General features: G+C 62.1%; 2 protein-coding genes across 2 annotated transcripts; both read left to right on the plus strand.

Annotated features, from left to right (window-relative positions):
* Positions 1-23: 23 nt before the first annotated feature.
* On the plus strand, positions 24-6,809 carry CNPPD1 (cyclin Pas1/PHO80 domain containing 1). The gene is made up of 8 exons (XM_082313549.1): positions 24-225; positions 466-568; positions 3,220-3,301; positions 3,899-4,019; positions 4,114-4,242; positions 4,420-4,481; positions 4,634-4,751; positions 5,281-6,809. Exons 1-8 carry the CDS (start codon positions 157-159, stop codon positions 5,911-5,913), a joined length of 1,317 nt encoding a protein of 438 aa, XP_082169675.1. The 5' UTR covers positions 24-156; the 3' UTR covers positions 5,914-6,809.
* Positions 6,810-7,892: 1,083 nt separating this feature from the next.
* Positions 7,893-12,461, plus strand: SLC23A3 (solute carrier family 23 member 3; the record flags this gene model as incomplete). The annotated part of the gene is made up of 12 exons (XM_082311778.1): positions 7,893-8,019; positions 8,269-8,429; positions 8,959-9,053; positions 9,384-9,457; positions 9,771-9,952; positions 10,102-10,225; positions 10,592-10,739; positions 10,820-11,073; positions 11,276-11,381; positions 11,474-11,641; positions 11,844-11,939; positions 12,121-12,461. The coding sequence occupies exons 1-12, from the start codon at positions 7,912-7,914 to the stop codon at positions 12,459-12,461; spliced, it is 1,857 nt and encodes a 618-aa protein (XP_082167904.1). The 5' UTR covers positions 7,893-7,911.
* Positions 12,462-12,769: the final 308 nt, after the last annotated feature.

The following is a 12,769-nucleotide window of genomic DNA, read 5'->3' on the forward strand; positions in this document are numbered from 1 at the left end:
GCCGGAAGAGGAAGGCGGGCGGGAGGGCTCGGCCTGGCGGCGCCTCCGCGGCCTCGGCTCCGGTCACCGGCCTCGGCGCGGCCCTGCGGCCTCGGAGCGGGCCCGGCACCCGGCGGCCACCGGAGGGGACCCGGCGGCCCCTGCGCCGCGGGCGGGATGGAGCTGGACGGGCTGCTGCTGGACGAGGAGGGCGCCTTCTCCCTCAGCGGCTTCCAGGAGTTCACGGTGAGCGAACTGGCGGTGCCCGGGGTCCCCGGCCCAGCCTGTCCCCAGCCCCACGCCTCCGCAGGCCGCCGAGGCCTTCCCTCCTTCAACCCCGGCCCCTGCGGCCGCGCACCCGGGCCCCTGGCCGAGCTCTGGGGGGGGCCCTACCGGGCCCACCCTGCCCCTAAGCCGGACCGAGGTGGAGAGCCCGGTACGGGGAGCGCTCAGGGCTTCTCTCACGTTCCTCCTGTCTGCCTGCAGTTCCTGCCCAGGCACCAGCAGCTGAGCGAGAGGGTGCGGAAGCGGCTCTATTATGGCTGGGACAAAGACTGCAGCCTGGATAATCTCTCCAGCCCCGTGGCAGGTGGGTTGCTGGGCGTCCCCAGGCGGGAATGCTGAGTCAAGGGGGTTGGAAGTAGCCCAGGGGCTGAGACCAACAAGTCACCCGCTCCCTCCCCAGCGCCAAATCCCACCCCTGCCCAGCCTTCCTCCATGTGCGCAGCACAGCGGGCAGGGCGCCAGAGCCTCATGGCTCCTGCTCTCTGTTTTATTGCCCTGTCTGGCCCACTGCTGCATTTTTGGCACCTTGCTGGTGTGCAGATTCCTTTAGGTTGCTTGAAATTCCTTGGCAGTGAAGGCTGCGTCCCTGTCCCTGATGAGAGGTGTCTTGGACAGCTTCTTGTGCTTTGCAAGGTACTGAGGAATTCATTTAACTTCTAGTTGTGAGCAAGGGGACAAGTTCATGCCACGTGTTTGTCTGGATCGCATCCCTTTTTTCCTGTTGATTCAGCAGTGTTTTGGGGGAGCAGAAGGATGCAGCTGGGTTGAGGCTGAGGAGCTGCTGCAGGTGACAGCTGAGAGGAGCGGTCAAGGGCAAGCAGTGTTTTGCTGGAGGGCCTTCAGAGTGGGGTCACATTAGCGATTCCATTAGCTGCATGCTCGCACAGCTTGCAGGGGGCGTTGAGCAGGTGGGGAAGGGTGCTTGCATTCACAACTCTTGCAATAGTTTTGGGGAAACGGCCTGAAGTCGCTGAGAGGCTGCGTGTGATCCCCCCAAGCGAGGAGGGGGATTCTGGGCGCGTGGTGCCGGAGCAGGGCCGGGCAGGGCAGCTGGCTGCCTGGGCGCTGCTGGGAGTCATGAGTTCTGACGCGAGCGGCGCGAGGGAGGCGCGCGGCTCGTCTTTGGGGCTGGTGTCACACCCAGGTGCGAGATGGGACTGTTCCACAGGACGCTACCAGTGTGGAGAGTTCAAAGGACACACTCATGGAAGAAGACTCTCTAGAGGGCTATTAACTATTAAGACTGCCTCACTCCCAGGAAATGCCTCGGCTCCAGCAGCTGGGGGCGGGAGCGATGCGCAGAGAATATCTTTGCAAGCTTATCTGCTCTTACAGCCTTGCTTGGCCAGCTGCTATCAGCCGCTGTCAAAAACCAGGATCTAGCACTACGGCATCTGTCTTGGTGCAGCTGTGCCACTGCTACATGGAGACTTCTTGGCGCTGCTCTTCAGACGAGATAGAGGCAATTGTGGGGAGAGTCCAGAGTAGCAAGAGGAGCTGGAAAAGGTCTTTGGCATTGGGGGGCAGTCGCAGGAGGCAACGTGGGGCTGGCTGAGGAGAAAGATGTTGAAAAGTGAATTTGTTCCTTCTGGAAAGGAAGCACCGTCACCACCCCTCAGCATGCCGTGGCTGTGACATGGGGACCGCGATCAGCTGCTCTCCTTGTCCTCTAGGGCAGGACACGTTGTCATGGGTTGGATTTGTGAGCTGAAGGATTAGGTGTGGTGTTGGGACAAGGTCTCACGGGGGGAGCGGATCTCATGCACTTTCTATCCCTCAGAGCCCTGCCGCTGTCTCTGCATTGGCCGGTGTGTGTGTCCCTGCTCAGCACAAGGGTGGCCAAGCAGGGCAGGGAGAGGAGCAGCAGTGCGAGAAGTGGGAGCTGCTGGTGGGTAGCTGGAGCTGTGTCTGCCCGGCTGTGGATCCTAGCTTGAATGACCTGGGAAGGTCCCTTAGAGCAGTGTGTTTCTGAGCTTGGTGGCTGCTGTCAGGCAAATAATTCCTGTGGGACTGCAGCTGTTCTCGTAGTTGCTGGAGAGACATGAAAAGGAGGGATGTGGAGAGAAGAGGTGGTGTGGTGGTGCTTCCTCTGGGAGCTGGAAATGCGAGGCTGCTGGGATGAGCTCTGCTCTCAAGTCTGCCAGCCAAGGGCTTAGCAGCACAAGGGAGCTGGAGTTGCCTGTCAGACACTTCTTGCCGAGCACCAGACTGCAGTGCTGGTTGGGATGCTCCCAGCTGGTCCTATCGCACTGAGAAGTGAGACAGGAGCTGCTGAAGCCATCTGCCAGCATCCGCTAGTCTCTGTCCTTTTCAGTGCTTGAATGCTGAGGCATGTCCGTGGGTGGGGGGGAAACGGGCTGAGGTGAGGAGCTGCAGTTATATCGTATTGCTGCTTCCGTACCCTGTTAGTGCCTTCAGGCTCCTGTTCACATGAATGTGTTGTCCATCGTCATCTTGGGGGCACTAGGGCTGTGCTGGGGAGAAAGCTGGGCCAGTGCTGACCAGCTCTGGAGGAGGATGCTTGTTGGAGGGGAGCAAAGGACTGGGAAGACCTGGGAGCAAAGGACTGGGAAGACCTGGTGTTGACATCAGGTCCTGGAAAGCCTCCGAAAGGGCTGCCTGAGGTCTTGTGGGTTGAAGGGAGGGCGTTAGCCTCTCTCTGCAGCTGACTGCTGGTAACTCCCCATGACGCAGACATGCTAATCTGGATCTGGTGCTGCTGCTGGGCCTTGGACACTGACATCCTCTTCCTGCTTTGGTCTGGCTGTCCTGCCTATTTGTTTGTTCTTCCCTCATCCCTGACTTCTGATAAGGCCTGCCCTACCTTCATAGTTTAATTCAAACTTGGGGGGCTGAGCAAGCACCAAGGCTCAATGGGCTTGTGGGGAAAAAGGGAAGGGTGGGAGTAGACTGTGCCATATGGGGCTAACCCCTTTTGATGCTTTTCTGTCCTAGATATTGCTGTGGAGTTGCTGCAGAAAGTGGCTCCCAGCCCTATCCGCAGACTCCAGAAGAAATACGTGTCTCATGTATCTCGGTAAGAAGCAAAACCTGTCCCTTCGTGTCCTGTGTCAGAACTGGGAGCTCTGGTCCTGCCTGTGACTCACTGCTGTCCCCTGGGCCAGCACTGGCTTTGTGCTTAGGCCTGATTAGTGTCAAAGAGGAGCTGGGGGTGGGTGGCAAGGCCAGCAGGCACAGTGGCTTCCTGACACAGCCAGGCCTGCTTCAGGTTGGTCCTGCTCTCTGGGGTGCAGGGGTGCTCTTGTTACTGGGAGTCTGCACTGGCTGGATCTGGAGCTCACTGGGCAGCCAGGTCTGAACCCTGGCTCTGCTCTCAGCAGCCAAGCCCCTGCAGCGTGCCTGGCTGCAGGCAGGGCTGCCCAGTTCGGAGCTGGCTGTGCCTGGGTACAGGAGCCAGGGCTTTCTGCTCTCCATCCTGCATCCCCTGCGCTTTCTCTTGCTGCAGCTCAGGGCAGCCAGCGCAGAGCTGGCAAGGCTGGGACATGTCTAGCTGTCTGTTCACTAAACCTCCCCACTACCTCCATGGGGAGGGAGCAGCCAAGTTGTGCTGCGGTGACTGATATGTTTGTAGCACGCAAATAACCTTCGGGTTGGCTCTTGCCTGGTCCCACAGGGAAGCTTGCATCTCGCCCTGCTCCATGATGCTGGCACTGGTTTACATTGAGAGACTCCGGCACCGGAACCCCGAATACCTCCAACAGATCTCATCTTCAGACCTCTTCCTGATCTCCATGGTGAGCAGTGTGGGCTGGGGGGGGTCACTGGGTTGGAGGGAGGCCTGGAGAAGTGCAAGGGGGACTGAGGTCCTGTCCTTTGTGCTGCTTTTAGATGGTTGCTAGCAAGTACCTGTACGACGAGGGTGAGGAGGAGGAGGTGTTCAACGATGAGTGGGGAGCAGCAGGGAAGGTGGACGTCCAGACCATGAACACACTGGAGATGAACTTCCTGAGCGCCATTGTAAGTGGGGCTGTCACTGCAGCCAAGTAGTTCACAAGGCGGGGGAAAGGAGGTGTTAAGGGGAGTCTGGATTTCTGCTTTTCCCCAATGTGCTCCCATGAAAGAATGGAGAAGGATGTGTCTGGGTGCTGGGTGGCCTGCCCTGACTGTGCTGATGTTTCACTGCTGTCCCCGCAGGACTGGAGTCTCTACACAGACCCCCGGGAGCTGTTTGAAGTGCTGAGCTGGCTGGAAGGACGGTAGGTGTGTGGGCTGGGGGTGAGCCTTTCATCCGCTCTGCAGCTCCCTTCCATAGACCTGGAGCAGGCTCTTCTCCAAGCCTGCCTGGGCTGAAGCTTCTTTGATGGAGAAGGTCCATGCCACATCCACCATTCCCCTTTTTTTCCTGCAGTGTGGCAGAAAAGCAGGGCATGTGGCGTGGCTGGTTCACCTACACAGATCTGTGTGTCCTCATGGAGCAGTCCGTGTGGCAGCATGTGCTGGGCCAGTTCTACCAGCAAGTGGTGAAGGTAAGGGAATGGGGCGGCAGCTGCTTGCAACAACGTCTGGCCCAGCAGGCCATGGGTTTGGGGCAGGACCCTCTTTTCCACTGGAAGCAGCAGCTTGGTTTATTCCCTTGGTTTATTCCCAAGGGAAGCTGTCAGAAGCCAGAAGATGCTGATTTGCAGCTCTGCTGCCTGAGGCACTGCAGCCTGGTGCTGGGTTAGTCTGTGCCCTGTGGCTGGCCCACAGCCCCACAAGTCATGGTGCAAGGTCATGGTGGTGGCATGGAGGGAATGGGGTGCTGGCTGGGGATTTAAACAGGGACCATTAGGTTTCAGCTGGGGCATTTTTGTTTGTGGTATTTAGGCCCTGATTTGAACAGGCTGTGTGCCCCCCGCTGTTAGCAGCATGTCTGCCTGCTCCCTGGCATCCGGCCCCGGTGCTGGTTGTGCCGTTTGCCATCGTGGCTGGTGGGTCGATGCGTGGCCATGCTGGGTCACAGCTGGGTGCAGGAGGCTGCTGGGGGGTCTGGGCTAACCATCGGCTTCTCTGCAGCTGGCCTGCCTCCTGGGCGTAGTGTACCTGACTGGCTTTGCTGCCGTCTTCGCCTCCGTCACTGTGGTGCACCGGTCCATGTGCATGAGGAGCATCAGCCCCGCAGCCCCCCGGCCTGTGCTGTTCCCCGAGGAGGGCAGCTGCCAGCTGGATGCCCAGCCAGCCCCAGCCCCTGACCAGCCCCAGCCCGAGCTGCCTGACATCTCTCCAGCCAGTGGCACCCGTTGCTTGGGGGAGAATGAGACAACCGAGGAGCCGCGTCGCGGAGGTGTCACGGCGACTGCGCTCTACCTGTGGGGCAGCGTCATGACGGCTCTGTCTTACCCAAAGGCACCTGATCTAGCCCAACACAGGAGCCCCCCGCAAGGCCCCTTCCGGAGGATACCCACCGCCTGTGAGAGATCTAACCATAGTGCCCCCGCCACAGCCCCCGGCCAGCCTGGCCCCTTTGGACTTGCTGTGCTCCCGGTTCCTCCGGCACTCCACTGCCATGCCTGCTCAACCGGTGCGGGCCCCACATGGGATGCAGCCCCAAACCGCAAGGACTGGCTGGACCCCCTGGGGCTGAGGCAGTGCTCCTTGCACACTGCCATGGATCTCAGCAGAATCAAGAGCTTCATTTTTCCCAGCTAGGAGCACGGGGCAGCAGCCCCTTTCCCCTTCCCTCCTAGTGTGGCACAACTTGCTTCCTTGCACTTCTGGGACCTCTGATCCCTGGGGCTGCGTGGGGCTGGAGGCCCCTGCGTTACTTCCAAACCAGCATTTATGTGTGTCCCCCGGCCCAGGGCAAGGGTGTCCTTCACTTTGGGGGCTGCTGGGACAGGTTGGGGCAGAGCTGGCTTGCTGTTGGGGTGCTGGGGTGGGAACCTACTATCTGGAGGGTTGAAATGGGGTGCCCTTGGGCTGGGGTGCTAGGGCAAGGGGGGTGTTTTACCTCTTCCTACAGCAAGTGGGTGCCCCTTGGTGGTGCTGGGCAGAGGTGGTGTGTGGGATGTAGGATGCTGGGGCTGCGTGTGCAGGGTGGAGGGCCTGGGGCAGTGACCCCAGTGGGGCAGCGGGGTGCTCCAGGAGGAGGTGGGGTGCCTGGGTGAGGGGAGAGGAGGTAGAAGGAGGGGAGAGCGAGCAGCCCGAGCTGGCTGGCCATAGCGGCAATTTGCCTTGGGGGCTGCCAGGCCACTTCTCAGGAGGCGCAAGGGTCACACTACAAGGGGACCCCAATGTGGCCGTGCCCCAGGGAAAGGTTGTGCCCTGCTGGGTTTGGAGGTGGTGAGGTGTGTTTAAGGCTGAGCTTCCTTATCCTGCTTGTGTTGGGTGCTTTGAAACTGGGGTGCTCTGTGACCCCATCCCAAACCCCAGCTGTCTGGCTGTGAGCAAACGGTGCCTGACTGCTCCTCGGGGCGGGGAGAAGGCACTGTGTCTTGCTGACCAGCCCGGCTCATTGTGCCCCTTCTTTTTACTGTGGATTTTACACCTGTTTTTCACTCTTTTGTAGATGCAAATATCTTCCAATAAAAGTAGTTCTTGCTGTGCGCCTGCCTTGTCCTGCTGAGCCGCTCCGTGCTGGCAGCACGGGTACCCCACTGCGGAGCCCCATCGATGCAGCTGTGCTTGCTCTCTGAGCCAGGGTGCAAGGCAGATCCTAGGTGCTGGCAAGTAAGCCCCGGACCAGCAAGGCCTGTCCTGCCGGGCTCAGGAGGGACCAGGCTTTCTGGTGACAGGGGGCAGGAGAGACATCAGGTCTGGTGCCTGGGGAAGGCCGGGGCAGCGGGAGAGAGGAGTTTCCCCATCCTTGGGAATGTGGGGAATGCATGGTCTTCACTGCTCTTTGCTCTCCGAAGTCTGTCCGGTTAATGAGTGAGCCCCGAGCGGCAAGGGCTTGGCAGGGTCGCCGTTGTGGTCGCTGGCACAGCCACCTCTGCTCTGTGACAAAAACACGAGCAACCCCTGCCTGTGCCCTCTTGGGGACCTTCGCAGCCACACAGGCTGACCTCATCCCTGGCATCCTCGTCCTACAGCAGGATTCAATGCCCCTCTCCTAGGAGCATGGGGAATGTGACAGAACCCCATCGGAGACCCTCCTGGCGTGGGCGCGGTGCCCACAGAGGGGAGTGGCAGGACCCGGGGGGAGCTGTGCAGCTATTAACGGGCTCCTCGGGGCCTGATGGTGAGGAAGGGCTGGACCAGGAGGGCAGGGGGATGCCATCCTCCAGCCTTGTTCCAAGCACGGGCAGGACACGCTGGAGCTGGAGGACGCTTGTTGGTGAGGATGCTCCAAGCATGTGAAGGAAGCTGTGCTGTGGCCCCCCCCCCCAGTCCCTGCGCCGCGTACCCCAAGAGGCAGGGACGGGACCTGGGCTGAGGGCAGCTGGCACTGTGCCAGCATCTGTTGTCCTGGCCATGGGTGGCTGTTGCCTGGCCCTTGCGGTGACAACCCAGGGTGACACTTGCATTCCTGTCTGCAAGGGCAGGTTACTCACCAACTCGAGTTAATGGCTAACGCTGGGGCAGCTCCTGCAGAAGGTGGAAGTTCAGCTGTGTGCGGGCTGCGAGGAGCCCTTGGGGAGGGGGGGGGTGGGAGCCCGCCCACCCCCTCTGCACCGCAAACTGGGAGCGGTGCAGGGAGGCAGCAGCATGAATGGGGGCCACTGCGGAGCGCCTGGTGCCGGGAGCCCCATGCTCCCATCCTGCTCCCTGCAGAAGATGTGCTCCTGGATGCTGAGCTGTTGCTTAGCCCTTCAGGTAAGGGGGGAACCACGGTGAGCAGCCAGAGAGATGGGGCGATGGGGAGAGGACTGGGATGGCAGTGCAGGGGCCGCATCCTGCCAGGCAAAGGGTGCGTGGGGCTCTGGCCTGGGTGTGCTGGGAGGGGAGTGGGCAGTGATGGGCGCTGCTGGGGATGCGTCAGTGAGCCTGCATCCGCTCGGGGGGGCCGGGTGTGGGGGGCTGCAGCTCTGGGAGTTGCGACCACCCCCTCTCTTCCCCGCACAGCACCTAGCCGTGCAGGCCTCCTTGCTCTGCATCTTCCACCTCCTCCTGCTGCCCGCCCTGCCCGAGGAGCCGCCCCACGCCCAGGCCACCAGCGAGCTGCTGGCACGCAGCCTCTTTGCCTGCGGCATCTCCACGGTGCTGCAGACCACCCTGGGGAGCGGGTGAGCAAGGGGGACGAAGGGGATGCCGCTGTTGCCGAAGGAGGGTGACGCCATGGCAGGGCATGCCTCTGCCTACTCCTAGGCTGTGGGAAGACAGGCTTTGCTGGAGGTGGGAAGGGGCACGAGGACAACCCCTTGCCCTGCATCTCTGCACGGCTGTCCCTCCCTGCCATCACTCCATCCTCCTCTCTCACACATCCCTCTAGAAAAACTGCTGTGCTTTCCCTCTAGCTCCTCACTGCCTTGCTCCGGCATTGCACGCAGCTCCTCCAGACCGTCCCGTGCCTGAGCTGCCCGTGCCCCAGGCAGGGCCTGGGTGTGTGCTTTGGCAAAGCCCCGGCCTCTGCGCACATCCCACGTGCTGCCGCTTATGATGCGCTAGGGCACATTTGGGATATGGGGTGACTTCCTGCCGCTTTGGGGTTCTCATCTCCTCTTCCCATCCATTGCTCCTCTGGCAGCCAGGGCTTTGGGAGCAGCCCTGTCCCCTCTTTCCTCCCTAAAGTGCCCTTGCTGTCCCCTTCCCCAGGCTGCCGCTGGTTCAAATCCCATCCTTCGAGTACCTGGTCCCTGCCATGGTGCTGAGCTCCCACCTGTCCCTCGGTGCCAGCACAAACAGGAACGGTGAGCACAGCCCTGGAGCCTGTGTCCTGCAGGGCCGGGGCCATGCCGGTGCCAGGGGAACGGCAGTGATGAGGCGCACGGGGTAGGGATGAGGGGTAGCAAGGGGTCCTGTCTTGCTCGCCCTTCTGGTGATGGTACACAGAACCCTACTCACCCCTGAGCGCACCTGCAGCGCATCTGGTCCCCTCCCCAGGGTCAGGGCTCATGGGGACGGGGATGCTAGCACACTGGCCCTTCTCCAGCCAGCAGCCTCCACATGGCACGCTCTTGGACCCGGCTCCAGAAGCCCAGCATACACATGCATCACATCCCTCCGAAATTCCCTTCCAGGCACGGCTGTGGCCAGCGCATGCCCTGCACCACACTGCGCCGTTGTGGGGAGCCGGGCTGCCTCACTGCGAGAGGTGGGTGCTCCTGGGCTGGGGGTCCCTGTCCTCCTGCTCCACCAGCACCCCGGGTGTCACCTGCATCCCTGTTCCCCCAGCCCCTTTTCCAGCCCTCCTGGGGATCACCACAAATAAGGGGGGACACAAGGGGATGTGCGAAGGTAATGGAGGTCATGGTGCATATGTTCTCCTGGGCTTTGGGCAAGCAGAGCATGGTTGGAACACAGGGAACGGGTGATGCTACTGGGGCAGTGGGAGTGTGGCCAAGGAGGGGCTCTTGGGCTGCTCCCCGTGTATCCTGCCCCATGGGTGCCATCCTTTCCTCTCACAGGTCTCCGGAGCTGTGCTGGTCTCTGGGCTGATTCAGCTGGCGCTGGGAGTGTCCGGCATGTGTGGGTGGGCAGCCCGGCACTGCGGGCCCATGGTCCTGGCCCCCACCCTCTCCATCATTGGGCTGTCAGCATACAAGGAGGCCGCTTTCTTCTGCTCCACTAACTGGGGGGTAGCCCTGCTGTACGTGGGCCTGGGCGGCCACACCAGTGTGCAGCCCCTGGGGCTTCCCTTCACCATGGGGACGGGAACAGGGCATCCCTGCAGCGCAGGGCATGCATTTGGGGCCCATCGCCGTGATGCTGCATGGTGACCTGTCCTTCCTCTCCTAGGCTCATGTTCCTTGCTGTCACCTTCTCCCAGCACCTGGGGTCCTGCCGCCTGCCCTTCTGCGCCTGGCCCCAGGCTCGGAGGGGCTCCACGGAGCCATCCGTCCCCACCCTGCGCACGTTCTCGGTACTGGGGCTTGTCTACCCCTGCCCCCTCCACTGCGCCCAGGCTTTTCTCCAAGCCTGGCTCTTTGGTGCAGGGTTAGATTGAACCCAGTGGGCCTGGAGCAGAGCTGGGTGCTGGGAGCAGAGGCAGGGGGAAGTTCTGGTGCAGCTCCTGGGCTGTGGGTGCTGCTGGGGGAGCGCAGGGGACCTGTGCTCAAGGGTGTTGGAGCAGCAGGGCCTGGGATGCTCCCTGCAGGGGTAAGGGGAGATGTGGCATGGCTCCTTGGGAGAGGTGACAGGACAAGGGCCTATTGTTTGGGGCACAGCAAGCAGGGTGCTGGCCAGCAGAGGAGAATTCCCTGCTGAGGTTCCCCTTGATGCCTTGCAGGTACTGCTCCCATTTGCTGGTGTCTGCATTATTTGTGCCATCCTCAGCCATCTCCACATCCCCTGGGAATCGCTGGACCTGGCCATGGCACAGCTGTCCTGGGCCAACAGCACCTTCCATGCCCCTTGGCTCCGCATCCCCTATGCAGGTGGGGGACGGCAGGGCTGGGTGCAGCCATCCGCCCTCAGCAAGGGCCCCTGTCACCCATCCCCTCTCCCTCTGCTGCAGGCGAGTGGGGGTGGCCGCTGCTCACCCTCCGGGCGCTGGCAGCGGGCATCGCCATGGCTATCGGTTGCAGCATGAACTCGGTGGGCTGCTACGTGCTGTGCGGGAGGCTGCTGCGAGCCCCCCGGCTGCCCCCCCATGCCTGCAACCGGGGGCTCTGCATGGAAGGGCTGGGCAGCCTCCTGGCAGGGCTGCTGGGCACCCCGGGGGGCACAGCCGCCAGCATCGCCAACACCTGCGCCACCGGCCTCACGCAGGTACGCCCAGGGTGGGGAGAGGAAGGTCAGCAAGGGATGGGGAGGGGGAGGCAAGGGGGTAGTAGGTGTGGGGCACCCGTGGCACACAGGCTGTCCCTGAGCCAGTGCTGGAGGTGAAAGGCAGGTCTCTAAGGCAGGATGGGGATACACAGTGGGGGACTGACACTCCTCATCCTCACTTTCCCGTCCTTCTTTCTGCCAGGCTGGCTCTCGCCCCTCGGTGCAAGTAAGCGCGCTGGCGTGCGTGGTGCTGGGCATGTCCCCGAGGCTGGCAGGGCTCCTCACCCGCATCCCGCTGGCAGTTCACGGTGCGTACCCTGCCCTTCCCCTGCACTGTGGTGCCCACAGCCTGCCTGGCACTGCCTGACGCCTGGCACTGCCTGACTCCTGCCTCTCGCAGGGGGGGTGCTCTGCGTAACCTATGCCGTGGCCGTGGGCACGGGGATCTCCTACTTCCAGTACGCAGACATCGACTCGGGGAGGAACATCTTCATCGTCGGCTTTGCCATGTTTATGGCGCTGCTGGTGCCACGGTGGCTCGGCGTTGCTCCAGCTCACCTGGCCACAGGTAGTGGGGACGCTCCCTGGGCAAGGCAAAGTCTTGGGCCCCGTGGCATGGTGACCACACATCTCCGATATCCCGGGAGGCTGGGGTGGCTCACCGCAGCAGGCAGCTCCCTCTCCGACACCTGCATCTGCTGCAGGAGCTCCTGCCTCTTCCCTCCTGCTGGGTTGGGATATCCTAGGTGATTCTGGTGCTGTCCCTGCAGGCTGGGTGCCCCTGGACCTCCTCTTCCTCTCCCTGCTCATGGTGCCTGTCTTCTTAACCGGCTTCTTGTCATTTTTCCTGGAGAACACGGTCTCAGGTGAGGGGATGATGTCTGCATGAGCCCCTGCTCTGAGGGCTGGATCTGGCCAGGGGACTCTCCCCGAACCACCGGCTCTGCCTCCCGGCAGCCCTGCTGGGGGTCCCGGGGCTGGCGTGGGCTGGGAGGGTGCAGCCGGAGGAAGGGGCTCCCATCTCACTGCCCGCCGCCCTGGTTGCAGGAACCGTGGAGGAGCGAGGGCTGCTCTCTGAGCTGGCGCTGCAGAAAGCCGGGGCAGGCAATCACCACCCCTGTGGAGAGAGGGGAGAAGCCAGTCATGCGTATGGGCTCCCTGCCAGGCTGAGGAGGCTGCTGCCATCCTCCTGCAAAGCCTTCCCCTGCTGCTTCCTCTGCCCAGGGAGTGAGGAGGAGGAGAAGGAGGAGGGCAGCCATGCCACCGAGGAGGGGACTGCTGCACCAGGGGAAGGGACACACCTGCTCCCCAAACCCGGCTCAGGAGAGCTGCAGCTGGTCAGGAGGCTGAGCGAGACGGAGATGCCTGTGTGGCACACCGTGGCCTGATCCTGCGGCGCAGGGACACCTCAGGGGGGTCCGGGGCTGTGCCCCCAAGGCAGCTGTGGGCCACTTTGCTCCTCGTTTCTGAAGCCCACGTGGACTGGAGGGACCTGCACTTCCACACTCCCAGCACAAACCTCATGTCCCTTCTTGGGAGTGAGCTATAAAAACCTTCAACCACCTTTACCCTTTCCAGGGGTTTCCTTTCCAGCCAGGATTTGCCTGGGAGATGCCAGCCCACCCTCCACTTGGTGCCACTGCAGCTGAGGCTGGGGCTGCCCCTAAAGCCCACCATCACCTTCTGGATGTGGCTG

Source organism: Platalea leucorodia (genome assembly GCF_965183815.1).
Source record: "Platalea leucorodia genome assembly, chromosome: 5".
NCBI classification, from domain to species: Eukaryota; Metazoa; Chordata; class Aves; order Pelecaniformes; family Threskiornithidae; genus Platalea; species Platalea leucorodia.